Source organism: Poromitra crassiceps (assembly GCF_964638095.1).
Source record: "Poromitra crassiceps genome assembly, chromosome: 18".
Taxonomy (NCBI): domain Eukaryota; kingdom Metazoa; phylum Chordata; class Actinopteri; order Beryciformes; family Melamphaidae; genus Poromitra; species Poromitra crassiceps.
The window spans coordinates 7,142,039-7,169,065 of record NC_139636.1 but is presented as its reverse complement, the minus strand read 5'-3'; the positions used below and the strand labels follow the sequence as shown (position 1 = coordinate 7,169,065).

The window sequence follows — 27,027 nt, the reverse complement described above, 5'->3', positions numbered from 1 at the left end:
ACAAAATAGAAACAGTCATCACAGTGAACACAATATGCTCACAGGCCACATTAGGCCTACGAAACTATTCCTTCACCTTACTCCAGAAGATGAGCGTGGACTAAACTAGAGCTGTGCATCTTCACTGATCTCACGATTCGATACGATTCGATTATACAAGTCTACGATTCGATTCGATTCGATTATTCGATGCATCTCCGATGCATCGCGATGCATCTTAAATCGATGCATCACTTTTTCCGCAATACATGATTTATTTTTTCTCACTTTCTTTTTTCTCAGTGTGGCTACTTTTCCAATAAAAGTGCATTTGGAATTGCATTGTATTATGATCCATAATTAAAATAAACAACTGCATGTACTTACATTCTATTTTATTTGATTATTAAAAAAAAAGAAAAAAAAAAAAAAATTAAATAATCGATTTTTGATATTTGTTAATCGATTCAGAATCGTCCTATTAAGCATCGCGATGCATCTCTGAATCGATTATTTTCGGCAGCTCTAGACTAAACACTACATGACATAGAAACGCACAGGCGAGGCAATTGACTTATCCCGATTTTTGAATGGGAAAGAGATATAATGAGTAAAATTGAGTGTTTCTCCAAGTCTGAGTGCTCGCTCTCGTCTGGTCTCTCCCCAGCTGAACTACCTGGTACCCGCCACGTGTTGTGTCCTCATTCTATTCGTGTTCGACCTGCCGGCCTACACCTCCCCCACAAACTTCCCCGCAGTCCTCTCCCTCTTCCTCCTCTACGGGTGAGTCATCTTATGTTTGTACATTTTACATTTGAGCCATTTAGTGGATGCTAACTCGCAATGGCTATGTTGTCATGGACAGAGTAACCTGGTTATTGCCCATCTCATTAAGCCTTAATCAAGTTAAGCAGTTTACACAGTCAGACCTTTGATCCAAAAGCCCTGTTTGATACCATTCCCTATTACAGAAATAGTGGCCCTGTTTGCCATTTTTTACAAGTGTCCGAATTCTCAACTGTTAATTTCATTCACTATATAGTCCACTATAAAATGCCCACAATGCATTGCAATTTCTAGTGAACAGCAATTATAAAGCGGCTCTCTCAAATCAAACAATCTGATTGGTTCACAGCTGTGGTATATTTATCGTATACCACAGCTAGAGCCGCATCCCCGAAAAACACTCCGCCTCTGAGAAAACAAATGGTAGCTAGCTAGCCTGCTATCCTCGCAAACGGGAGCTCCTAAGCCAACCTGTGTCACCATAATACCCAGAGTGCCTTGCGCTAGTGTTTACTGTCATCTCCTGCTAGTGACGTCATCAGTATGCAACAGCTGAACTAGCTAGCCGCAAGCTAGCTAATGGCGATAACAACATTCGCTAGCTGCCTATCGAAATAGAAACATTTAAGGTTAGCTTCGACCTCCGGGGTGGCTTATCTATGGACGAGTGGATTGAGCAGTGCTTAACGGACACGTTATCTCCAGAAAAAAGCCACCTAGCCTCGTACCTAACATTAGCACAAGCATTAGCCAAAGTTAGCTAGCTAAGGTTAGCTGTTTGTCAACAAGCCTGTCTAGCTGACATTACGTCCAGCAACTGGGTCGGTTGTGCAGGAAGCCAGGAGGGACTATTTTATTACGCGGAAGAGTATGATTTATTAATTTTTGATCGTTCCCCATAGTTCAGTAAACACTACATGTGGAATAGTGAGTGAGTGAATGAGTGAACCATTCTGAACATGGCTAATGTGATTGAGTCTTCCAGTTCCCATGAATAAAACAATCAACAGAATATTCCTCCTTCCTCTTTGGCTGAGCAACAGTACGTTACTTCTAATACAGTGGAAAGAAATTATGATACCGATAGTATTTCTCGCCGCCATGTTTTTTGACTGTTGGAGTTTGAATTTGCGCAGAAGGTGAAAACCAAAAGTGAAGCGAGTTTAGAGGTTTTCATGCCACAGTAAAATGTTTCATATGGTTAAGCTAAAGAGAGAGTAGAAAGCGTTGTTTTTTACTTCCCCCTTGAAGTTTCTCAAGAGGAAAATGCTCAAAAGTCATCCGATTTGTGTGAATTTGACGCCACCGCAGGCCACGCTCCCCCTTGTCCTCATTTATATGGTAATTAACGATGAATAAGATGAAAAATATCTCTCCCCGCTCGCGTGACCTAGAAAAAAAGGCTGAGGCGCTGGCTGTCCCCTTGATTACAGTTATGATCACTAATGCATAATTCATAATCGCCTGTCTCCAATCCCGATTTCACATAGGTCGAATTAATATTTGAATGTAAATTGAAATGGCCTATCATGGTATCTTCACCTGCTGTAAACTGATAAGCAATACCAACTGCTCAGCATCAGCATTTTTTGTGATCCATATCAATAATGCACATAATCATGAATTAAAAATACGAAATCATTATCACTGGAAATGTCAGTAAAATATATACTGTATATACATAATTCAAGTACTGTGTGTATGCAATCATATCAAATCATATCATGAGGTCCTTGACAATATTAAGTCCTATATTTTCTTGATTTGACATGGGTATATTTTCATCATATGACAGAGTTGCATGGCGGATGTGTTTGTGTGTGGTTTGCTGTTTTGATGTAAAGTGCAATGAGTTTCCCTGCACAGTATATGAAATGTGCTATACCAGTCAAGTTTGACTCTCTGATTGTTCCAGGTGGTCCATCACTCCCATCATGTACCCTGCCTCCTTCTGGTTCGAGGTTCCCAGCACTGCCTATGTCTTCCTCATTGTCATCAACCTCTTCATAGGCATCACTGCCACGGTGGCGACCTTCCTTCTCGAGCTCTTTGAGCATGACAAGGTCAGTTTGACCCTCGTTACTGCAGCTTTTTATTTTGCCTGAGACAAATCTGCTTCCCAACCATCTCCAAAGCGCTGGCGTACTCTTCAGAGGTTGCTTATGTTCAACAGCGACTGTGAACAGCTGATTGTGTTTCTAAATGTACAACTTGGCCCGTTTCAATAGAACTAAATAGATATTCATACATAATATCTGTGTGGTTTTTGACTAGGAACTGATCATTCTACCATTGATATGTCTAATTGATTTTGTGTTTAGATAATCAGCGTGTTAGCTAGCTAACCGTAGTATCAGGTCAGCTAACGGGGAAGTCCCACCAGGAACGTCAGGTACGCGTTCCGGCTCCGACGCGCTCGTCGGAGCTGCTCGCGGGCATTTTAGTCAACGTGTGTGATCCCACCAGGCACGCAACAACGCGCATCAGAAGCGGCTCGACGCCCCGCTCCGCTAAAGATACGCGGCAGTTCTATTTTTCACGGATGACGCCTGGAAGCTGCGTCAAGCTGCACAGAGCAGATCGTTCAGCCCGGAAGTCAGACACAGCAACTGCACGAGAATCCGGTAGATTTTCATAATAAAACACCGTGTGCAGACCCAATACCGACTCCTTCTCCCCCCCTCCCCCTGTAGTCGTTCAAGTAGACGAAGAAATGCAAGAGTTCTCCTGCTGCTAACAGGCACTGTATGACAAATTAAGAAATAATTTCAGCCTACTTACTTACCCATGGTAGAAGCACAACAATCAAGGGAAAATGACCAAATCAAAAGCAAGTCAACGACAGACTGTGTTGTTTGTGTGTTGTGCTCTTTACATCCACCCCATTGTACACACAGTATCGCGCGATCTCGTAAATCCCGTGCGATCTTGTATCCAGCTGGCAGGCAGCGCTCGGAAGCGCTCCGCTTCTGAAGCGCGTGCGGTGGGACATGCCGACGTGCAGAAGACGGAGCAAAACCGCGGCGCAGACGGAACGCTGCGCAGACGGGCCTGGTGCGACCAAGGTGTAACCGTCTTGTTGTAAACAAGTATGGTAATTTACACTCTAGTTAACGTGTCTATAAGAAGCTTGTGTTAGTAGTAACATGTAGTTGCATTGGATTGCATTCGAATTGTATGCTAAATGACATATGGCACAATTGCAAATTAAAAAACAGCAGCAGCGTGCACACTCCAAAATAAAGTAAATCAAGGTGCAGGGCCAAGGTAGAAACTTAAAAAAGGAGAAAAGGCCAGCAGCACTCCACAATGTCCTTCGTGCGTTTAATAAGGTCTTGTGCAGCACAGCATCAACGCTGATGAAGGCTACCTGCTGTGCATCACTACACAGTCTTCATCAGCTAAGACCTTTAACCCTAGAACACTAACGTGATTTAAAGTCACACCATCACTAACGTTGGGTGTATTTCACCCGATGCAATATACCCCATAAAACATACTTCTCATCAAAATATCTTAAAGTACAACAATACATGGCAAATTGAGGTACTCTTCTTTTGTTTTTAAATGTGAAATATCACAAAAAACACAAAAAAGTATATTATGGGGGACACTATAAAAAATATGTCAAATTCGGGAAAAATGAGGTAATCGTTATAAAAATTTAAAAAACAAAACAAAACAGGAGCTCCCAACTTCTCCTTCGGTCCACCCATTCATGGGACTTGTGTGGTGAAAAAAAAAAAAAAAGTCACCACAATACCATTAACCCTAACCCGAAGATATTTTACCCTCTATCACTAACGTCGGGTGAAAATCACCCGAACACGTAGCCGGTAGAAAAAACCATGAATGGGAGCAGGGAAACAAACTTAGATTCAATGACGTCAGTGAGCATCCTGAAGGTACCTAAAGGCCTAAACATGGTCGTCCGTCTGCCTCGAATTGGAGCCGTCTGGCGGCGCCAGCGAGCCCCACATGCTCGGACGCCACTACGCCCCCCCTCCCCCCCACCTCGCGGAAGCTCCGTGTGAAAATGGCGGAGATTGTGTGCCAGGCAGTCTGAATGAAATTGAATGTAACGTTCCCAATTCTATGTATTACATTCTAAAAAACGACCCTCAACATTTGGGAAGGCTAAGCCACACAACTAGTTGTTATAATCTAACATCATGCTTTGAAAGGCGACTTTACGACGAAGAGCCAGGGCAACGGCCAATCACAACTCTCCTGCAGCTGTCGTCACGCACGTATCGTCGCCGTGAAGTCACATTTTCGAGCAGCCCCCGTCAGCCGACGGCGTCCCTCCCCGTAGGACGGGGCTCCACCCGCCGTCACACGGGGAGGGCGGGGCGAGGCTCTGACGGACGACCATGTTTAGGCCTTAAGGACCCGCCCACCTCAGACAGCAGCAAGACAATGAAAATCACGCGAATTCAATTGTCCGGGTGAAAATCACCCGACGTTAGTGTTCTAGGGTCAAGAAAGAACACACATTAGGACTAAATGGGAACAATTTCACAGATCCTCCCCCTCCCTCCAAAATAGAGCATTGTGGAATAGAACGAGGTGGTTTTGTGTTGCAGCACTATCAGAGTTAGCCTGTGGGTGCTTCTGTACGTATTCCTTCACTCCCTCGGTTTCTCCTCCAGGATCTGAAAAGAGTCAACAGCTACCTGAAGTCCTGCTTCCTCATCTTCCCCAACTACAACCTCGGCCATGGCCTGATGGAGATGGCCTACAATGAGTACATCAACGAATACTACGCCAAAATAGGTAAGGTAACAAGATGATTTTGCTCTTATGACATCACTATGACTGACAGTAGAATGACATCATCAGTGCCTATGACATCATCAGTGATGTCATAAGATGATATTACCTGTTCATTGGCACCTCAGGTGTTCATTGGCAAACTTCAGACGGGCCTGTAGGTACATAAACCGAAAACCTAACTATGTAATTTAGGGTCTTATGTGACTAATTGTAAGCCTCAAAAGGTTTGAGACATTAGTTTCAAGCCAAATCCTAAATATCGCCATTTCAATGTTTACAATTTTTCTTGAGGCAGCATCAAAAATACATCTATGACAATGTAATGTACGAATGCATTTAGTGTAAACACAATTATAGAATACTTCATCATTTTGGAAATGAATGTGTGCGTGTCTGTGGGATGTCACCCAGGGCTGGTTTTCAGTGCAGTCCTTTTTCAGGTCCAGGCCCGGTTTTACAGGGGTGCAAAAGCACGCATTGCACCCTTATTTTAATTGTCTGCATGCTCAGTTGAAAAGAGTGGGGGGGGGTGGGGGGGAAATTATGTCATAATAATAAAAGATAATGTAGCCTAGTAGAGTGTTGTATGTTCTGAAATACTTATGTTGCAATATTCTTTGCTTAAACACTTTACAGCATTTAAAGAGATTATTTGGTCTTAACCAAAGGTACAATGAAATCTCCATGCTGCAGCTGCACACTTACTGTTTAAACTTGAATTATAATTGTTGTTTTTCTTTGTTCTTTGATGTGAATGTATGGCTTTTTAGAACCTATATGTAACATTTTAAGGTTGAGATAATTGTATTATCATTATATGGTCCAAATATTTTAGTAAAGCACTTGAAACACTTGAAATATTCTTGCTTGGCTGGTATCATTCTATTTGAAATTATGGTAAAATGCATTATTTTTAGTAAAATAACATGTCAAATTTTTCGGGCGGCCAGCCACCCGGGTCGGCCGGTGCATGTGCACCCCTTCCTATCTAGGATGCATCCCTAGTCATCTTGTTCTGGAACCGGCCCTGTTCAGGTCCTCCCTGTCTGCTTTTCAGTTGATGGTGTCTTGTTAAACAGACACTGAATCTGTGTTTTCAGGCCAGTTTGACAAGATGAAGTCTCCATTTGAGTGGGACATCGTGACTCGAGGACTCGTTGCCATGACAATCGAGGGCTTTGTCGGCTTCCTCATCACCATCCTGTGCCAGTATAACTTCCTCAGGAAACCTCTGTGAGTCTGTTAGCATGTTGGTGTATATAAATAAACCTCTGTGAGTCTGTTAGCATGTTGGTGTATATAAATAAACCTCCGTGAGTCTGTTAGCATGTTGGTGTATATAAATAAACCTCTGTGAGTGTGTTAGCATGTTGGTTTATTATAAATAACATGACATATAACATACTGCTTTGTGTGTACACGTGTACAATGGAATCTGATTAAATCTATTTACTTATTTATTTAATTTGGCGGGGGACAGTACAAGTCAATCAACATTTTAGTTCACACTTAAATGTAAATGTGTTAGCCAAGAGGCTAATTTCTGTATTCCCCAGGCAGGTCAAGAGCATAATCATTACAATAAACAAGAATACATGTTAGAAAAAATAAAACTGTATAAAAGTTAGTAAATATAAACAGTGCAGTACTATTAAAAATAATTAATAAAAACAATAATAACTCAACTAACTTAACTTAACTTATTTCCTACCAATATGGCGCTTTACAATACACACAGCTCATTGGCTGTGTTTGCTATGTGATTGATTGTGATCATTTGTGAATTTATTACAATCACCTGTTATTTTCCCATCAAGATGGCCATGTGATGATGCAACTGAATGCTATGAATTGCTCTCTCTACTTGCATGTAAAACCCACAGCTGGATGCAACAAGTCCAAGTGAGTTTGCTAGGGGGTTGTTGAAATGCATTCTGGGAAATGCAGTGCATTACCAGCCAAATGCGGCGCAAAATGCACTAACTGAAATTGAAGTAGACAAGGCAAGTTCAGGGGAAATGTGTACACCAAAAAACGAAACTACAGCAGCTCATCAGAAAATATCGATGACATAACAGTGAAACAGTATGTCCAGTAGGGTGGATTTATCCTTCAAGAATAAGCTGTCATTGCCAAGTGCTCCCTGTTTACATAAAGTGCTGTGTAAGTTTAACAAGTGAGTATACAATGTACGGTTACAGGAATAAGTTAGTGCCCGAGTAGAAATGAATGTGTGTGTGTGTGTGTGTGTGTGTGTGTGTGTGTGTGTGTGTGTGTGTGTGTGTGTGTGTGTGTGTGTGTGTGTGTGTGTGTGTGTGTGTGTGTGTGTGTGTGTGTGTGTGTGTGTGCGTGCGTGCGTGCGCGCGCGCGCGCGCGTGCGTGCGTGTGTGCTTGCGTGTGTGTTGATCCAGGAGAGTGCCAGTCAGCTGCCAGCCGATAGAGGATGATGATGTAGACGTTGCTTGTGAGAGGCGAAGAGTGCTGCGAGGAGACGCCGACAACGACATGCTGAAGATCGACAACCTCACAAAGGTCGCCACAGTTAATACAAAAACAATATCCAAATCGCAATATTGACTGCTGCAGTTTTCAAATCACTGGAAGTTAAAATTGTATCTCATGGCAATTAGTGTGAAATGCACACTTTACTTAAACATCAATAATTCTTGAATGGGTTGTCCGATTGGCTCACGGTAAATAAACACTAGAAGAAATCACACTTAAACAGCCTGTTGAAATCGAGTATTGATTGGGCAATTACCACGAGATCAAGCTGAAACAGACCTATCAACTTTGTTTCTGTGGATAAACTCCCCTGATTAGATTGAGTTTGACTGTCATATCAACAATTATTACTGTACGACACTTTACATTTTTCGCATGTTAAAATAGTGTTAACTTATCACAACAAAATCTGAAAAAGATGTGAACTGTTCATGTGACGTTCATCTGCGTGCACTCTTTGCCTTCTCGCTCAGGTCTACAAGTCCAGGAAGATGGGTCATATCCTGGCCGTGGACAGGTTGTGTCTGGGCGTTCGTCCCGGCGAATGCTTTGGCTTGCTGGGGGTGAACGGAGCCGGGAAGACCACCACCTTTAAAATGCTTACCGGCGACGAGAGCACCACAGGAGGGGAGGCCTTCATCAGTGGAAACAGGTACAATACCGGGAGGACAGGCCCTTTCACTGTACAGGAATACACCCGGTTTTGGGGAGTTGTCCAGGTCAACCTCCGGCCTTCCATGTCAACACTTTAGCATGCACTATACTGAGCGATACTGTAGATCGCCTGATACTGACATTTGTCCAGAAATACCGTATGCACCAACTTATATACAGAGACTACGCTGAATGTCCAAGCAGAATGCAAGAAAGCAGCATCATACATGTATGTATTATTATGGATTATCATGTGTGGTGTGCAGCAGAGGCCTGCTACACGACCCGAACCTGACGGGACCCGAGACCCGATTCTGGGTATTGGACAGGTAGGGTTAAATAAACAGTTAGGGCTGGGGTCAGGTAGGGTTAAATAAACAGTTAGGGCTGGGGTCAGGTAGGGTTAAATAAACAGTTAGGGCTGGGGTCAGGTAGGGTTAAATAAACAATTAGGGCTGGGGTCAGGTAGGGTTAAATAAACAGTTAGGGCTGGGGTCAGGTAGGGTTAAATAAACAGTTAAGGCTGGGGTCGGGTAGGGTTAAATAAACAATTAGGGCTGGGGTCAGGTAGGGTTAAATAAACAGTTAGGGCTGGGGTCAGGTAGGGTTAAATAAACAATTAGGGCTGGGGTTGGGTAGGGTTAAATAAACAGTTAGGGCTGGGGTCAGGTAGGGTTAAATAAACAATTAGGGCTGGGGTCGGGTAGGGTTAAATAAACAGTTAGGGCTGGGGTCAGGTAGGGTTAAATAAACAGTTAAGGCTGGGGTCGGGTAGGGTTAAATAAACAATTAGGGCTGGGGTCAGGTAGGGTTAAATAAACAGTTAGGGCTGGGGTCAGGTAGGGTTAAATAAACAGTTAAGGCTGGGGTCAGGTAGGGTTAAATAAACAATTAGGGCTGGGGTCGGGTAGGGTTAAATAAACAGTTAGGGCTGGGGTCAGGTAGGGTTAAATAAACAATTAAAGCTGGGGTCGGGTAGGGCTCGTTATGGTCACAGAGAATGTGGGCTCTGGGTTCATTTCCAGGCCCGGGCAGACCTCTAGTGTGCAGTAGTGTGTCTGGTCATTTTGGACAAATTAAATATGTAAGGGATAATGTATTGTGAGCCGGTGATTACTGGCGAAATAATGACCGACAGGTGAATGATTGAGCCCGACGCGCAGCGGACGGCTTAATCATTCACCTGAAGGTCATTATTTCCAGTAATCACCGGCTCAGTATACATTATCCCCCTTAGAACACGGCCTACAACTAAATCATTCAATAATCTGACAAAAATAATTATTCAAATAGATTTTTTATTAGCGTTTTCAACGACAAAGCGGTTTCATTCGTAATTGGCACACAAGACACCACAGCTGCAACTGGTTGGCCTAATTAGTAGTGTCTGCTGACAAAAGGCTCTTATCAACTGATTAATCCAGGTGTGGCAGAGCAGCGGTCGGTTGTCGAGAAATAATGACCGGTGAATCTTGTTGATTGACCAATCAGAATCGAGTATTCAAGAGAGCCGTGTTCTAAATATATATATATACTGTGAAGCACTCTATAATGTCAAACTAGATAACTACCAAGGCCAGGTACGAAATCAATAATGTTGTGTGTGTGTGTGCGTGCGTGCGTGCGTGCGTGTGTGTGTGTAGCATCCTGAAGGAGCTGTTGCGTGTCCAGCAGAGTATCGGCTACTGCCCACAGTTTGACGCACTGTTTGAAGATCTGACGGCCAGGGAGCACCTGGAGCTTTACACTCGCCTCCGTGGCATTCCCTGGAAGGACCAGGAGAGGGTAGAAAACACACACACACACACCACTCACACACACACACACACACACACCACACACACACACACACACACACACACACACACACCACTCACACACACACACACACACACACACACCACTCACTCACACACGCACACACACACACACATACACCCACCACACACACACACACACACACACACACACACACCACACACACACACACACACACACACACACACCACACACACACACACACACACACACACACACACACACACACACACACACCACACACACACACACACACCACTCACACACACACACACACACACACACACACCACTCACACACATACACACACATACACACACACCATACACACACACCACTCACACACACACGCACACACGCACACACACACACACACACACCACACACACACACACACACACACACACACACACACACACACCCCGCTGAACCTCTTTTAAAGCTGCTCTAGTTAATAGTTGATGTCAAACTACACCTGCAAAGTGGGGCAGTAACACTTTATAAGGGTACATTAATTCACATTTAGTTCATCCTTAATAAGCTACCTGCTTAATGAGCAGTAACTACTAGAGGGCACACTATCTCATGCCTTCTGGTTCTGCCCTTCTTTAACGGGATTCTGGGCCAAAATATTTGACTGGTACTCTAAAGGCCTATAAAATAACCCTGCAGCCGGAGGCAGAACTCGCCATCTTCGGCTGCTCGGAGTCCTCTCTGGACTTCCCTACAGCTGTGCAACAATCTCTGACACTGGGGACAACTGTTGCCAAAAAACAAATTCTGAAGGAATGGAAGTCCTCCTCACCTTCTTTTCACGTGTGGCTGATGGACATGATCTCTGTTGTACACATGGAGAGACTCAGGTCCCTGAGAACCGACTCGCTTAAAAGGTTCTCGGCTATCAGGGACCCATTTTTGGCCGACTGCAAATACATAAGCACCTTATGCGACTGGTAGCACCATGTTGAATGTTGATGTCTGTATCTTCTTTCTTTTTCTTTTCCTGTGTCTGATCCCGTTTGTCTCGTTCGTTTACTGTTCTATAAAAACTGAAAATAAAATATTGGGGGGGAAAAGCATTAAGTACTGTAACCTTTAATTAACAGCCTTGAATGTAAGCTTTCTCTACCTACCTCTACCTAACTTCAGTGTCTTCATGCCTTAACCCAACCGTCCAGAACACCATTAGATTACGAGACACTGGGGGTTGCATTGACTCGTCGAGACTAGGGATGTAACGATAACCGGTTTTAATGATAACCGTGATAAAATTCCTTATGATAACCATACCGTTTAAAATTTTCATTATCATTAAAACCGTGGTACCGTGATTACAGTGCTTTGAAAAACATGGTAAATACTGTCCATCAACTAAAGTTGGCAACAGTCTCCCAGATGCAAACGCGCAGCCTTGGAGAAATGATTTCAGTGAGTGTATCAATCCTTTTTGGGTCTGAGTTTTCAATATAAAATGTAAAATGATTTCAGTGAGTCTCAGTACTTTTTGAACATTTTCATCAATCTTTTATGAATACCGTGATAATACAATAACCGTGATCATTTTGGTCACGATAATCGTGATGTGAAATTTTCATACCGTTACATCTCTAGTCGAGACATCGACATAACTACCACAAGTCGACGCCTACCGGGATACGTCGATTCGGCGCCATGTGAGTCGCGACGCGCTTCGAGATTTGTGCTGCCCCAGGCAGCAGCCTGTAAGAGCTGCCCTTAGCGCTCTCCTCATCCTGCGTCTTTTACACACATTTATATATATTTACTACTTTTTCTAGATTTATTTGGTAATCAAAGTAGTAAGCTACATTATTTGGCTTATAACTATATTGTGGCTTCACACGTTTGTTGTTGTTTTTTTTCGCTATCGGAGTACTTTTATTGTTGCGAGCGGGTCCATAGCCTACTGACGTTACAGAAATCAGCTGGGACGTGTTCAACAGCTATGAAAACAGTGGGCACAGTTTTGCTATGGTTTCCAGGTTGAACGTCATGTTCCCTCGCATGATTCAGTGCACCAGCGTTTTTGCAACGTGTTGTCGGGGCTGAACTCAACCCCTATACTGACCTATACTGATCCTCGGGGAGCCGAGAAGGAAATACAGGGGCTGCAGAGGAGGAGGGAGGGGCTGCAGAGGAGGAGGGAGGGGCTGCAGAGGAGGAGGGAGGGGCTGCAGAGGAGGTGGGATGGGCTGCAGAGGAGGAGGGAGGGGCTGCAGAGGAGGTGGGAGGGGTTGCAGAGGAGGTGGGATGGGCTGCAGAGGAGGAGGGAGGGGCTGCAGAGGAGGTGGGATGGGCTGCAGAGGAGGAGGGAGGGGCTGCAGAGGAGGTGGGAGGGGCTGCAGAGGAGGTGGGATGGGCTGCAGAGGAGGAGGGAGGGGCTGCAGAGGAGGAGGGAGGGGCTGCAGAGGAGGAGGGAGGCAACGGTTTCAGGAAGAGGAGAGATAATGTTACAATATACAAATACACCATTTCTATCCAGAGTTTAGCTGCCAGCTTCCAGTTTGCACGGACAGGAGTTGCAGTGAGAGCGGTGGCATGATGAATGGAGGGGGGGGGGGGGGGGGACAAATCGAAAACAAATCGATAGATGCAGATGATAAAACATTTTCGCTAAAACAAGCGCACTCTTCGCGTACAGTGCTTTCGAGGAGTACTCTAAATCATTCCAGGGAGATCAGTTGCTCCAATTTTAAAGTGTCCTGACTGGAGCCGGTTCCATCCGTCTGGTGCATAAAAAGCACTGATATTGTATGTCTGATAACATATACCTTATATGTTATGTATTGCACTACTTAAGTTACTGTACTTTTACTATTTTGTCTATTGTATTTTATGTATTACTGTACTTGCTATGTGAAATTCCCTGCACATTAATGCCTATTTAACTTAGCCTGTAAATGTCATGTACATTCAATGCAAACTCTTATTTAACTCCAACTGTAAATTCATGTAAATCCACTGCCTATTTAACGTCTATTTAACTCAGTCTGTAAATCTCATGTAAATCCAACGTAAATTGATATTTATCATCCACAGAACACTTCACCACTCATGTACATATTGTATATATTTACTTGATTTGATTGCACTTGCAACTTTGCGATTGTCTTTAGTTATCTTCCTACTTCTTATCTCTGTATATTGATGTGACCGCTACGCTGCATACAGACACTAAGACAAATTCCTCGTATGTAACTTGCATACTGTGGCAATAAAAGTGATTCTGATTCTGATTCTGATTCTGATCGGACCCCAGGAAGAATAGCCGTAGCATCCTGCTGCGGCTAATGGGGATCCTAATAAACCAAACTAAACTAAACATCACCCTACTACAGGATTTCTGGGTATTGAAATCCTCCCAATTCAAACGGTTACCTCTTGCTGCCACTCGGGGCTGCCAGCATGCAAAATTGCCTGGTCCAGCTTTCCCAGCTTGACGTGACCCTCTGCTCCTCCCCAGGTGGTCCAGTGGGCATTAGAGAAACTGGAGTTGTCCAAGTACGCAGACAAGCCTGCCGGCACGTACAGTGGAGGGAACAAACGCAAACTTTCCGCTGCCATAGCTCTGATTGGATACCCCTCCCTCATTTTCCTGGTGAGGATCTTGGAATACACGATTTACAAGATGTCCGCTGCTACTGTGTACATTTTGATAATTCGTTTTTGCTAGCCTGGCTGAATGTCTGTTCGACCCATCGCTGTTGTTTTATTTCGTTGAAGCTCGGCTCCCACCTATTGCCATCTCTGCGTGGTACACGCTATCGAATGCTCTTACCTTTTATTACTTTAAAAGTGTCCTTTCCAACCATCCATTAGACCGTTGACAGGATGCAGACTGGACCCTTGGAAAATCCGGGGCGATCCTGACGGTCTCATGGTCTCCCATCCAATAGCAGGAGTAGAGGCGGGCACAAGCCCTCACGCCTGGAATTGGACCGGGAAAACACCACTCTTACCTGCATTCGGCCAAGGACAGACGTGTGAATTATTGCTCCAGATTAGCGTTAGCTTGCCCGACCACTTTCACTTCAACTGCTCCCCGTACATCGGCGTAGCGGACGGGAACCTCGGTCGTTGATTTTCCGGTCTGGAAGGTTACCTTCGCCTGGGCGGTGAAAGTTGGAGGCGAGCGACAAAGCTAAGTGTTTTTTTCACGTGGCGGCTTTTAAGAACAAGCCGGTCCGAGTGTCGTTGTATGCTTGCTAATTGAATTGCTCTGTCTAAGCTAACCTCACGTAGAGATAACTCTCCGCTACTAGCGTCACGTGTTTCGTAGCTTAGTCTCGTTCTTGTGTTAGGTTACAGGTATTAGTCGGCACCACTGCCGACTGGCTTGCTAGAGTTAAGACCCGCTAAAATAGCCTGCCGCCTACGCGCGCTTGGTCTGCCACGTTCAGTGGTTTGTGTTAACTCGCTTGCTTCAGTGTTACCCACAAGGCGATAAAGAAGAGGATATTAACGTTAACGTTGTTCGCCTGTCACTACCGCGTGTTCTAACAGGATGGCTAGTGTTAACAAGGCGAAGCGCTGTGCGGACAAGTGTGGCGCGTGGCTATCAGCCAAGGACTCGCACACGCTGTGTGTTGAATGCCTGGGACAGGCCCACGCAGATAGCTGCCTCGGAGATCCGGAGTTTTGCCTCGCCTGTACTGAGATGCCTCGTAGCACTCAAAAATACAGGGCAGACTTCTTCAGAGGCCACGCTGGCGGCGTTGCTGCTGCAGCTGAGCCCAGCCAGAGTCAGACTACCTCTGGGCCTGCTACCTCCGACACCCCGCTGCCTCTCGGACAGCAGCACGTTGACAACTCTCGGGAGGGCTCCCAGCACAGCTCCCAGGAGAGCTCCCCACGTGCTTCTCGTTTGGGTTCACAGCACGGCCACAAGGAGGGTTCCCAGCAGTGCTCCCAGGTGAGCTCCCCACGTGGGTCTCGTTGGGGTTCACAGCATGGCCACAAGGAGGGTTCCCAGCAGCGCTGCCCGCTGAAGCGCCCACGGCAAGATGCGCGGGGTTCCCGGTCGGGTTCGCAGCACAGCTACCAAAGAAAAAAGGTAGGTTCCCAACAGTGCTCCCCGCCGAAGCGCCCGCGGCATGACGCGCGAATTTCCCAACGCGGTTCTCGGTCGGGTTCACAGCACAGCTGCCAGGTAGGTTCCCAGCGTGACTTCCCGCCGGGATCACGGCAGTGCGAGCAGTATACCCGGCACAGTTTCCCAGCGGGTTCACAGCACAAGACGGGTTCCCAGCGCGGTCCCCACCTGCGTTCCCCACATGGTTCCCGCTGTTCCCTGCCCCCCTCCCCCAGGTCGGGTGAAGGTGCGGCTAACTCCCGTGTCTCGGAATGGGCTCGCCTTTCCGCCAAGATGGCCGGAGGCGGGGGACCCTGGGATGACTTCCTCGAGATCCACCCAAAACGGGATGATGAGGCCTCGCTGCTGGCCGGCCCGGGTAACCCAGAAAGGGCTCACCCCGGGGGGCTCCCCCCTCCTGACGACATCTCCTCTGAGATCTACCAGAGGGAGTTCAGGGAGGTCGTGGCCAGGGCTGTTTCCGCCCTCGACTGGGACTGGCCTACGCCCCCTACCGTCGAGAAGGACATGTTCACCGCCTCCCACTTCCGCGCCGTTGAGACGCCGCTACGGGGAAGCCTGCCCTTCTGCCCCGACGTGCAGCGTAGGGTTCAGCGATCCTGGACCAAACCCTACTCCTCTGAGGCCCCCATCCGACGCTTTAAGTGCTGGTCTAGCGTCGTGGAAGGGGCCCAATCAGGCTATGAACATCCCCCCCCACTGGAGAAGGCGGTGGCGGACCACCTGCTCCCAGGCCAGAAGAAGGAAGGGAAGCCCTTGCTCCCCTCCCCAGCCTGCAGGGAGACTGCTTCGCTCCTGGAAAAGTCCTATCTGGCGGCAGGCCAGGCGGCCTCCATGGCCAACACCATGGCCTTCCTGCTTAAGTATCATTGCTTCCTGGTAGACCAGGTCCAAGCAGCCCCCGAGCCTGAAATGTTCACTGAGCTACGCCGGGTCTCCGACTACGTCTTCAAGATGCTGGAGTGTGTGTCGGAGGACTCAGGGAGGGTCATGGGATCTTCGGTGGCCGCCTTGCGTCACCTCTGGCTGCAGCTCACCAGCCTGCGTGGCCATGAGAGGACGGACCTCCTCAACGCGCCCGTTTGCCCTACCGGGCTCTTCGGTTCAATGGCGGACCTCGCCAGCAGGGCCCAGAGGCGGCGTGAGGACACGGAGGCGGTCGGCAGAGTCCTGCCGCGCAAGACCGGGGCGACCCATCACACAGCGAGGCCACCCCCTGCCCGAGGTCGTTCGACGACGACCCGCGGCAGCCCTGCACGCCGTCCACGGGACAGGCAACCCCAGGGGTGGTCCGGTCCCCCAGCCAACGCAGACAGGAACAGCTCGAATGCCCCAAGGAACGCGGGGCCAACACCTCCCCAGCCAGCCTGGACTGGCGCGGGTCGAGGAAGCCGTGCCCGCCGCAGCAGGGGCTCCCGCCGTAACCCTGACAAGTCGGCCACCGCGACCGGGCCCCGAGGCCCGGCGCGTACCTAGCGGTCCCCCGGGGGGGGGAGGGGCAGCCTCCACGCTGCCAGGACCTGGCGTCCCACAGTGTTGTCGAGCGCCGAAGAGAGCCTTGCTCAGTACGTGTCCCTTGCCAGCGAAAGCTGCGAGGTGCTCGGAGGGCACCTCACCATCTGCAGGCCCCCCTGCTATTCCCCCCCCACAGCTGTCGTCGCACCAGCCGGGCAACGACCTCCTGCGGCCTCCGGGATGCAGCCCCCCCGGGCTGGTCCTGCTGGGGCCGCACACCACGGGCGACGACTCGCCGCGGCCTCCGGGACGCAGCTCCTATGGGCTGGTCCTGCCGGGGCTGCACGCCATGCTGCCACGGCCTCCGGGACGCACCCCCCCTGGGGACGTCCTGCTGGGGCCGTGTGCCGTGGCGCCTCAGGATCATGTGCCAAGGGTAACCCCGACACAGGGCACCAGACCTGCCCTGGCAAACAGCCTCCCCCTGTGGAAGAGGCTGTGCAGACCCACACCGTGGGTGCTGCGAACGCTGGAGAAGGGCTACGCGCTGCAGTTCGCGGCCCCCCCGCCGGCTTTCACGGGCATCCCTGTCTCAGACCTGGCGGATGCGGACTCCATGGCTGTCCTCGGCGAGGAAGTCTCCTCGCTTCTGGCAAAGGGCGCGATACGGCCCGTGCCGGACAAGGACAGGCAGTCCGGGTTCTACCACAGGTACTTCCTGGTGCCCAAGAAGGACGGGTCCTTACGGCCCATCCTCGACCTCAGGCGGCTAAACCCCCTGCTCAGGAAGCTTCCCTTCCGCATGTTGACGCTCCCCACACTGTTCAGAGCGATCAGACCCGGGGACTTCTTCACGTCAGTCGACCTAAAGGACGCCTTCTTCCACGTTTCCATCGTGGAAAGGCACAGGAGGTACCTCCGGTTCTCCTTTCAGGGAGTCTCCTACGAGTACTGCGTACTCCCCTTCGGCCTGTCTCTAAGTCCCAGGACTTTCACAGTCTGCGTCAACACAGCGCTGGCTCCCCTCCGAGAGATGGGGATCCGCGTTTACGTCTACCTCGACGACGCCCTGATAGCGGCGAGCTCGAGCGAGATGGTGTCCGCACACACCGAGGTGCTGACTTCCCACCTCCAGGCCTTGGGGTTCCTTATAAACTGGTGCAAGAGCGCCCTTGTGCCTCAACAGGTCACAACCTTCCTGGGTCTGGAGCTAGACTCCCTTTCAATGCGCGCCCGCCTCTCTCCGGAGAGGCTGGACAACCTTCGGAGGACAGCGGAGACTCGGCGTCACGCACGCACGATCTCCGTTCACCAGTGCTCCGTGCTACTGGGCCTTATGGCCGCGGCGACCGCGGCAATTCCTCTGGGGCTGCTGCACATGCGCCCCTTCCAAAGGTGGTTCCTCGGTCATCGCTTGGACCCAGCGATACATCGGTCCCGCGTCCTTACGCTGTCGGACCGCGCTCGCCAAGCCTTGGAAGTGTGGACGGACCGCTGTTGGCTCTCAGAGGGCGCCAGACTGGGTCCGGTCCCACTCAGGCGAGTGATTCGGACCGACGCCTCCCTTTGGGGCTGGGGCGCGGTCTTCGAAGGCCAGGCTGCAAACGGGCGATGGCAAGCCCAACAGCTTCGCCACATAAACATACTAGAGCTGGAGGCAGTTCGCCTCGCTCTTTGGCACTTCCAACATCAGATCATGGGCCACCATGTACTGATACGGTCGGACAACACCGCGACAGTGGCGTACATCAACCGCCAGGGCGGTGTCCGGTCGCTGGCTCTGAACCAGCTGGCTACGGTCATCCACGAGTGGGCCCGTCTCCACCTGCTGTCCCTGTCGGCGGCACACATTCGGGGCCACCTCAACCTGGGAGCGGACCTGCTATCGCGGGGCAACCCGCGCAATTCAGAATGGGTTCTCCACCCACAGGTGGTGGAGCAGATCTGGGTCAGGTTCGGGCAAGCCAGCGTCGATCTCTTCGCCTCGCGGCTCGCACACCATTGCCCCCAGTGGTTTTCCATCCTCGCGGACGATCCACCGTTGGGCCACGACGCGCTGGCGCACGTCTGGCCGAGGGCGGCCCTCTATGCGTTCCCCCCAATCGCACTGATTCCCCAGGTGCTGGCCAGGGTGAGACAGCAAGGGCTACAGCTCATTCTGGTAGCCCCGCACTGGCCGTCGCAGGTCTGGTTTGCGGATCTGATCACTCTGACGAGAGGTCCTCCGTGGCTGCTGCCGCGTCGGAAGGACCTGCTGTCGCAGGCGGGCGGAGAGATACTCCACCCATCCCCACACAAGTGGAAGCTGGCCGCTTGGTCCCTGAACGGGAACGGTTGCTAGCCCAGGGCCTGCCTGCGAACGTCGTGCAAACCATACAGAGTGCTAGAGCCACCTCGACTCGCACTCAGTACACCTACAAGTGGCGGTCCTTCTCACGCTGGTGCGCAGAAAGGAACCTGGACCCGGTGACCTGCGACGTTCGGCCCATTCTCTGCTTCCTCCAGGGTCTGTACGAAGCGGGCCAGTCACCGCAGTCCCTTAAGGTTTATGTGGCCGCCATCTCGGCCTGCCACATGGACATCGAGGGCAAGACAGTGGGAGGCCTGTCTTTGGTCTCTCGTTTCATGACGGGTGTGCGCAAGCTTCGCCCCCAGACAAGGAACATCTTTCCCAAGTGGGACTTGGTCACGGTCTTGGATGGCCTCTCGAGGCCTCCGTTTGAACCACTCGACGCTGCCGACCTGAAACACCTCTCGCTGAAGACGGCATTGCTTCTCGCTTTGTCTTCCGGCAAAAGAGTGGGAGACTTGATTGCCCTGTCAGTGCAACAATCGTGCATGGTGTTCTCTAACGATGGGCGCAGGGCCACGCTCCGCCCGAACCCTGCTTATCAGCCTAAGTGTATTGGGGCTGGCTTCAGGTCCATGACCATAGACCTGGTCGCGTTTGAGCCTTCTGCCTCTTCTTCGGCGGAAGAGAGGAGACTTAGGTCGCTCTGCCCCGTGCAGGCGCTCCGTGCCTATGTGGCCAAGACGCGTACTTTGCGTACGTCTAACCAGCTTCTGGTGTGCCATGGGGCTAAGGCTCTGGGCAAGCCGTTGTCCAAACAGCGTCTATCGCACTGGATAGTGGAGGCCATTAACTTGGCCTATTCTGCCGCTGGGAAGGTTCCACCGGAAGGAATTAAGGCCCACTCTACTCGGGGCGTGGCTTCTTCCTGGGCGCTGTTGCGCGGTGTGACGGTGGAAGATATGTGCGCAGCTGCGTCATGGTCGACTCACCATACCTTTGTGAGGTTTTATAGTCTGGATGTGGGAGGCGCGACATTCGCTCATGCGGTTCTGTCTGCCTCCGCGGACTAGTTGCCTCGCTGACTGCTCCCCAATCCTTATCGGGTTCCCATGCGCTATAAGCCGTGACGGCCCATTTTTCGATCGAGAGTCGCAAGGTCGGGCACTTAGGTGCTCCTTTGCAGCAAGGTCGGTTGTAAGGTGGCAATAGGTGGGAGCCGAGCTTCAACGAAATAAAACTAAGGGGTTGTCCTACAACCCAGGTTTTATGAGTGAAGCGAGGCTCCCACCTCAGGTGCCTTGCTGCCAGTCTGTCTGGTTCTGGCCGAATGCCGGGTGAGTGGTGTTTTCCCGGTCCAATTCCAGGCGTGAGGGCTTGTGCCCGCCTCTACTCCTGCTATTGGATGGGAGACCATGAGACCGTCAGGATCGCCCCGGATTTTCCAAGGGTCCAGTCTGCATCCTGTCAACGGTCTAATGGATGGTTGGAAAGGACACTTTTAAAGTAATAAAAGGTAAGAGCATTCGATAGCGTGTACCACGCAGAGATGGCAATAGGTGGGAGCCTCGCTTCACTCATAAAACCTGGGTTGTAGGACAACCCCTTAGTTTTCCAGGATGAACCCACCACTGGTATGGATCCGAAGGCTCGTCGATTCCTGTGGAACTTAATCCTTGACATCATCAAGACTGGACGCTCGGTCGTGCTGACGTCACACAGGCGAGACAACCTCTCCTTCATCACGTTCTTTTTACCATCCCACTGGGAGATCTTCAGTGTGGCCTGTTTTTGCCACTAAAGCGTAATCTGACACAAAAGGTGTGTGTTTCTCTTTCTTGTCTCGCTCTGCAGCATGGAGGAGTGCGAGGCGTTGTGCACCAGACTGGGCATCATGGTTAATGGCCGGTTTAAATGCCTGGGCAGCATCCAGCACCTCAAGAACAGGTCAGAAAGGTTAAAGGTCAACATTTTGGCCAGGTCTCCTGTCCAGGCCTAGGCCAAGATGGCCGCACGATCCTTTACAGTAAATCACAGGTTGTGAAATTGCGCTGCGGCTGAACCCTGGCCAATTGGAGAGAAGTCACAGGTTTTCAGCAGTAGAGGTTATGCACTCGACTTACGTTGAATCAAATGGTGTCTTTCAGGTTTGGGGATGGCTACATGATCACGGTGAGGACCAAGACCAGCTCCAGTGTCAAGGAGGTGGTCCGATTCTTCAACAGAAATTTCCCTGAGGCTGTACTAAAGGTAGATGACTCCATCGAGCTCCTGCGTTTGCTCCACTGCCCAAGACAAACTAGTCAAATTAAACTGCAGAGATGAATAGAAGGAACCATGTGCACATGTTCTACTGAACCGGAATATCATTTAAAAGTTAACCCGTTGATACCTGATGCAGCATTTGTGTGTGTATCCCTTTAAGACGGTTTGCGGTCTTAAAGGGATACACACACAAATGAGGGATACACATGCAAATGCTGCATCAGGTGGATTAAAGGGATAAGTGAAGGGATTCATTGCCAAACGGGGTCAAATGTATTTGTGTTGGGGTTCAAAGTGGAAATGTACAGTAGCACTCTGCTCTACCTCAGCAACCGCTGTGGAGATGCCCTTAAGTCATATAGTTGATGGCTGTCTTCCAGGAGCGCCACCACACCAAGGTTCAGTACCAGCTGAAGTCAGAGAACCTCTCCCTGGCTCAGGTCTTCAGTAAGATGGAGCAGGTGGAGGAGGTGCTGGGCATCGAGGACTGCTCCGTCAGCCAGACCACCCTGGACAACGTGAGTCAGCATTTAGCACACTGGCAAAATGACATGTAAAGAACAGCAGGCAAATACCAACCATTCATAAACAAAGAACAACAGTCAAATACCAACCATTCATATTCATAAACAAAGAACATATGCACATGTATTTTATTCATGCATCAAACAAGGAACATGCAGATTCACAGTTGAGTAACTATCAATTACACATAATGTGGATAGTCATTTCTTTCTTACATTTTTGTTTAAAGATGAAAAGGACTGCGACATTTTAATTAAACCCTCGAGCTCAACAACAGTCAAATACCAACTATTCATAAGCAACCTGATTTCCCTTTTTGCTTTGGTGCACATAATTGTAGTTTATCTTGCTTGGTTCTCATCGAAAAAATGATTTAAAACTGAAATACCTCAAGACTATTAAAGTCCCTGGAAACCAAATTCAGAGATTTGTTTCTAAACACGCGTTAGAAATTAGTTGATTAGTACCATCTAGTACTGAATTGTGGAGTTAAGACTGTTTTTAATTTTTTCACTATTTCTGTGATGATGCAATAGAGTCATACTTATGGCCCCTCCCCTAACACTATATAAAGGCTGATCACTGAAGCGCCTCTACTTATGGCCCCTCCCCTAACACTATATAAAGCAGGGGTCTCAAACTCAAATTACCTGGGGGCCGCTGAGTGTCCAGTCTTGTCACAAGGGGGCCACTTCATGTATTAAAGAAAAAGAGAAAAATGCAACCGTTCGAATTCTCAACATTAACAATTTATTTGTTTATTTGAGGGACTTTTTTTTTTTTAGGGACAATGCACATTACTAAATGAGCCAGTGTTAATTTTCAACTGTCCCTTGGAACTCCAGTTAGAATTAGAACTGATCATAAATGTCACTTGACAGCTCAGTAATCCGCTCTGCCACTGTGTTGGCTGAAAGGCTAAGGAGATTTGTGACCTGCAGCATGCAGACTTTTAGAAACGATTCAGTAAACGGCTTCCCCGCTTTGGCGATCATCTCACTCACCAGCCACCACGTAACTTAATTGCTTCAACTGCTGCACCAGCCTCCTTTCTCTCTTCTGGAAGAGATGTTGTTGTATTCACAGCTCTTTCTTTAGCTGTGCAGCAGGTTTGTCCCTCTCATCTCCCCGGTACTTTGCATAGGCAACTGCTCTGCATGTTTAGTTGAATAATGTCGCTTCAGGTTATATTCTTTTAGTACGGCGATTTTCTCTTTGCAAATGAGGCAGGCGGCATTCCCTTTGAACTCGGCGAAAAAAATAATCACTCTCCCACTTCTCCTGAAACTGTCTGTGCTCGTCGTCATCAGCCTTTCTTTTCCCTTTTGACAGCGACATGTTCACTTCTCAACAAAAGACAACATTTTAGCGCGCACATGTTTTTCTTTCCACTTGGTTTTTCACTCGGGTGAATCGACTCAGGTGGATTTTTACATGCAGCGATGATCCCGCTGGCCTGGAGTGTGAAGCCGTGTTGCCAGATACTGCTGACGGTTTCCAGTACAAAGAGTTCAGAAACCGCCAAAATGCACACAAAACAGCCCAAGGAACTGCACATCTATGGAAATGTATCTGGCAACCCTGGTGTGTGAAGTGCGGCTCGTCTGCATTCGGCAGCGCCTCGGGAGCGCGCTCTGTGTTTTACAACGAGCGGAGGTGCGGGCCTGCTTTCATTATAACTTGATATCAAGTCGCGGGCCGTATGAAATCGTTTTAGGGGCCGTGTCTCGCCCGGGGGCCGGTCGTTTGAGACCCCTGATATAAAGCCTGATCACTGAAGTGGCTCTACCCTGGAATAAAAAAAAATGCACCAGAATGTATCAAGTTGTGCAGCACTGGAGGGGGGAGGGGAGTGGGCAGAGCACTGGGGGCACTTCAGCAGACCCACAGCAAACCCCCAGTTGCAGAGCAATAGAATACTGCTTATTCTTTCATGATCTTGAAACCTAATTTGCTGTACTTGGCGACATTTTTAATCTGGCTGGGTGGTTTATAATAACACATCTTTCTGTGGTGTGACTGACAAACTCAAAACACTTTTTTCTTTTGTTTCCATGGGCTTTAAGGATCAGGACACAGTACACATGACTATTCCCTCCCCTTTCCTTCCTAGGTGTTTGTGAACTTCGCCAAGAAGCAGAGCGACAACCTGGAGCAGCAGGAGCCGTCGCCCCCTGGCGGCGGCCAGTCGCCCCTGCAGCGCATCCTGAGCCTGCTGAAGCCTCGGCCAGCCAACACCGAGCTCAACGCTCTGGTCAGCGAGGAGCCGGAGGAGCTGGAGAGCGACGACGACGAAGGTCTCATCAGCTTCGAGGAGGAACGGGTGAGGAGAGAAGGAACTGCCATATATGAGTTTTTAACGGACGATACTGATCGCGATAGTTTTGGATTGAAGGAGCTGATAGCTTATGTATTATTACCATATGTCATAATCAGGGTTCACACACCTTCGTAAACGTCAAATTCAAGGACTGTGCATTGGGGGGGGGGGATCAAGGACTTGAAAGTTTTTGAAAATAGACATAAATAGACTTGGGTCATTAGTCGGGTTTCCATCCACCTGTTTTGATGCAAAATTTCAATTTGTGCATAAAAAAATGAGTGGAAACGCTTTTGCTAATTCGCAAAAACCTCCAAATATCGCAAAAAAGTTTTCACGCATGAGGGAGGCGGAAAAGTCGAATGTATCGATAAAAAGAAAATGCGAAACGTGCGGTGGAAACAGTTTAAGCGATATACTGTTGTCTCTCCATTCAAAAACAACAGTTTGCCTTGATCACTGCAAAACATGACATGCCGTGTGTAGCCTCCACACAATGGGGCTACACACGGTAAATCATGGTAAATACACAGCACAATACCTGCCGTGGTAAACAGAAGAAGACTGGGATATTAACTTTAAGGCGACTCACTTCTAGAATTGAATGAAATTGTATTCACCTACTATCTGCTCCGTGGATTACCATTTTACAATTTCGGAGCCGAAATTGTGGTTGGTCCACAAACGTTGCTATTTTACAATTCTTTTGGAGATCGGGTTGGGATTATAACGTTAGTTTGCCGAGTCGCACCTGGTAATCCAGAAATTGCGTTATGGTACCTTTGTCTACTTGTAGATCATCAAGAAACTTTAAATTAATAACGTTAGATGTGTTTAACAGAGCTGTATATCGGGTCTAGCAGCTGATCAGCAGCTCAGACAGCCTCAAACACGAGGTGATTGACAGCTCTATAATTCGCAAAATAGCAGTGGATGGAAACGCGCATTGTTTCGCATTTTATTTTGCCGACTTTCTGAAAATTCGATTAAAAGTTGCGATACATTTGGATGGAAACCCAGTCATAGAAAGTGCTTGAATTTATACATTGTGTCATGTTGGTAATTATATCCTTATCTGCAATGAACATTCTGAAATTGTTGGTTGCATCATATTTAATATCCCAACATTGGGTTAAATTCTTATTTAAATTATATTTATTTGTGCTGTGTGTGTGTGTGTGTGTGTGTGTGTGTGTGTGTGTGTGTGTGTGTGTGTGTGCGCGCGCGCGCTTGTGTGTGGCAGGTGCAGCTCTCTTTCAATACGGACACCCTGTGTTGAATTGAAAAAACTCAAAGAGCAGACAGACGAGGAACTGGCACAGAGGAGGGGAAAAAGGAAACATTTGCTAAAGCTGTGAAGCCAGGGGGAGAATGTAGCTGTTCATCTAGCCCGTGAAGAGGACCAAAACTCTCTCCGTGCCGTGGATTATAGGACCACTAGTTCACTATTTCAGCCTCAAATTCTTGCCGGCGGGAAGGGGCCCGAGGTGGTTCAAGCCCCGAGGTGGTTCAAGCCCCGGGTAGAAAGCCAGATCCGGACGGACGAGAGGAGACCACCTGCCCAGCCGAGGCCCGCCGCGCGGGGGGGGAAAAAGACGCTGCCGCCAGCTTGTGAGATGTTGTCCCGGAATGTTCCCATATTTCTTTTCTTCTTCGAGAATGTATATCCATAGACGGCTATTATTGATAAGGTTGATACCAATGATGTCAATGAATTCACATATCGTGTCCCCGACATCACGTGTCCGACACCGCGGGGTCACTTTTTCAATTTGTTCAAACGCGCTCCCTGCCTAAAGGGGTCCGGTTGCAACCAGAAACGGCCCTTTTGACCAATCTAGACCTGCCTTGAGAGCATGCCGTGATGAGTCCAAGTCCAATCAAAGTCGTCAGTGTCGTGATACAGTATATTTTTCTGTGGCAAGAAGAAGAATGCTTTATTTTGGAATATGGAAGGAAGCGCCTTGTGGACTGACGAGTGGGATTTGGTTTTGCAATAACGGAGGGGTTGCGGTGAGGTGAAAGCGCGTCTGGGGGAAGTGCCGAGTTTTGAGGTTGGTGGAAACCAGACGCAGAGGTGGTTTTTCCCGCTTTGGAGAGAATGTACGTGGCATGATTTTTTTTTTGTCCGGATCGGTGCCTCCCTTATATCAAGCCGACTTATTTTGACACTGTACATTTTGACATCTCTCTAATGGCTCTTTATACAGAATGCTCTCTTTTTGTGCTTTTTACATATTATTGTTCTGGATTCTGCCAAGAAGATCCTCTATCCGCTGGACTCAGTGTACCAGCTTCTTTTACAGTGAAGGTAATCCACATTATAACAGAACTGAAGTCAGCTCTCGTCACGTTCAGCGCTCTCTTACAGGATGTTCAATAATAACCGCACTACCGTCACTGTGATACTTAAGGGAACTCTCAGATTCATACAGTCGGTTTCACTTTGGGAAGTACACGTTTTTATGATTTGCAGGAAAATCGTACAGGATTTGGGGTACCCCTCGTGCAAAATATCCACATTAACGAAAGGCAGACATAAGA

The 27,027-nt window shown here is 48.6% G+C and overlaps 1 protein-coding gene across 1 annotated transcript in view; it reads left to right on the top strand.

Annotated features, from left to right (window-relative positions):
• The window catches only part of LOC310792490 (ATP-binding cassette sub-family A member 2-like), a gene marked incomplete at both ends in the record, with an annotated part of 85,099 nt that extends 59,337 nt beyond the window's left edge, over positions 1-25,762 (top strand). The window contains 14 exons of the mRNA XM_083654170.1: positions 647-762; positions 2,681-2,828; positions 5,418-5,546; positions 6,647-6,774; positions 7,953-8,073; positions 8,520-8,698; positions 10,344-10,485; positions 14,000-14,134; positions 20,992-21,095; positions 21,228-21,320; positions 21,521-21,623; positions 22,019-22,156; positions 24,277-24,486; positions 25,727-25,762. Coding sequence (XP_083510296.1) covers positions 647-762; positions 2,681-2,828; positions 5,418-5,546; positions 6,647-6,774; positions 7,953-8,073; positions 8,520-8,698; positions 10,344-10,485; positions 14,000-14,134; positions 20,992-21,095; positions 21,228-21,320; positions 21,521-21,623; positions 22,019-22,156; positions 24,277-24,486; positions 25,727-25,762 — 1,782 coding nt within the window. The remainder of the gene's footprint in view (positions 1-646; positions 763-2,680; positions 2,829-5,417; positions 5,547-6,646; positions 6,775-7,952; positions 8,074-8,519; positions 8,699-10,343; positions 10,486-13,999; positions 14,135-20,991; positions 21,096-21,227; positions 21,321-21,520; positions 21,624-22,018; positions 22,157-24,276; positions 24,487-25,726) is intronic.
• Between the last annotated feature and the right edge of the window lie 1,265 nt (positions 25,763-27,027).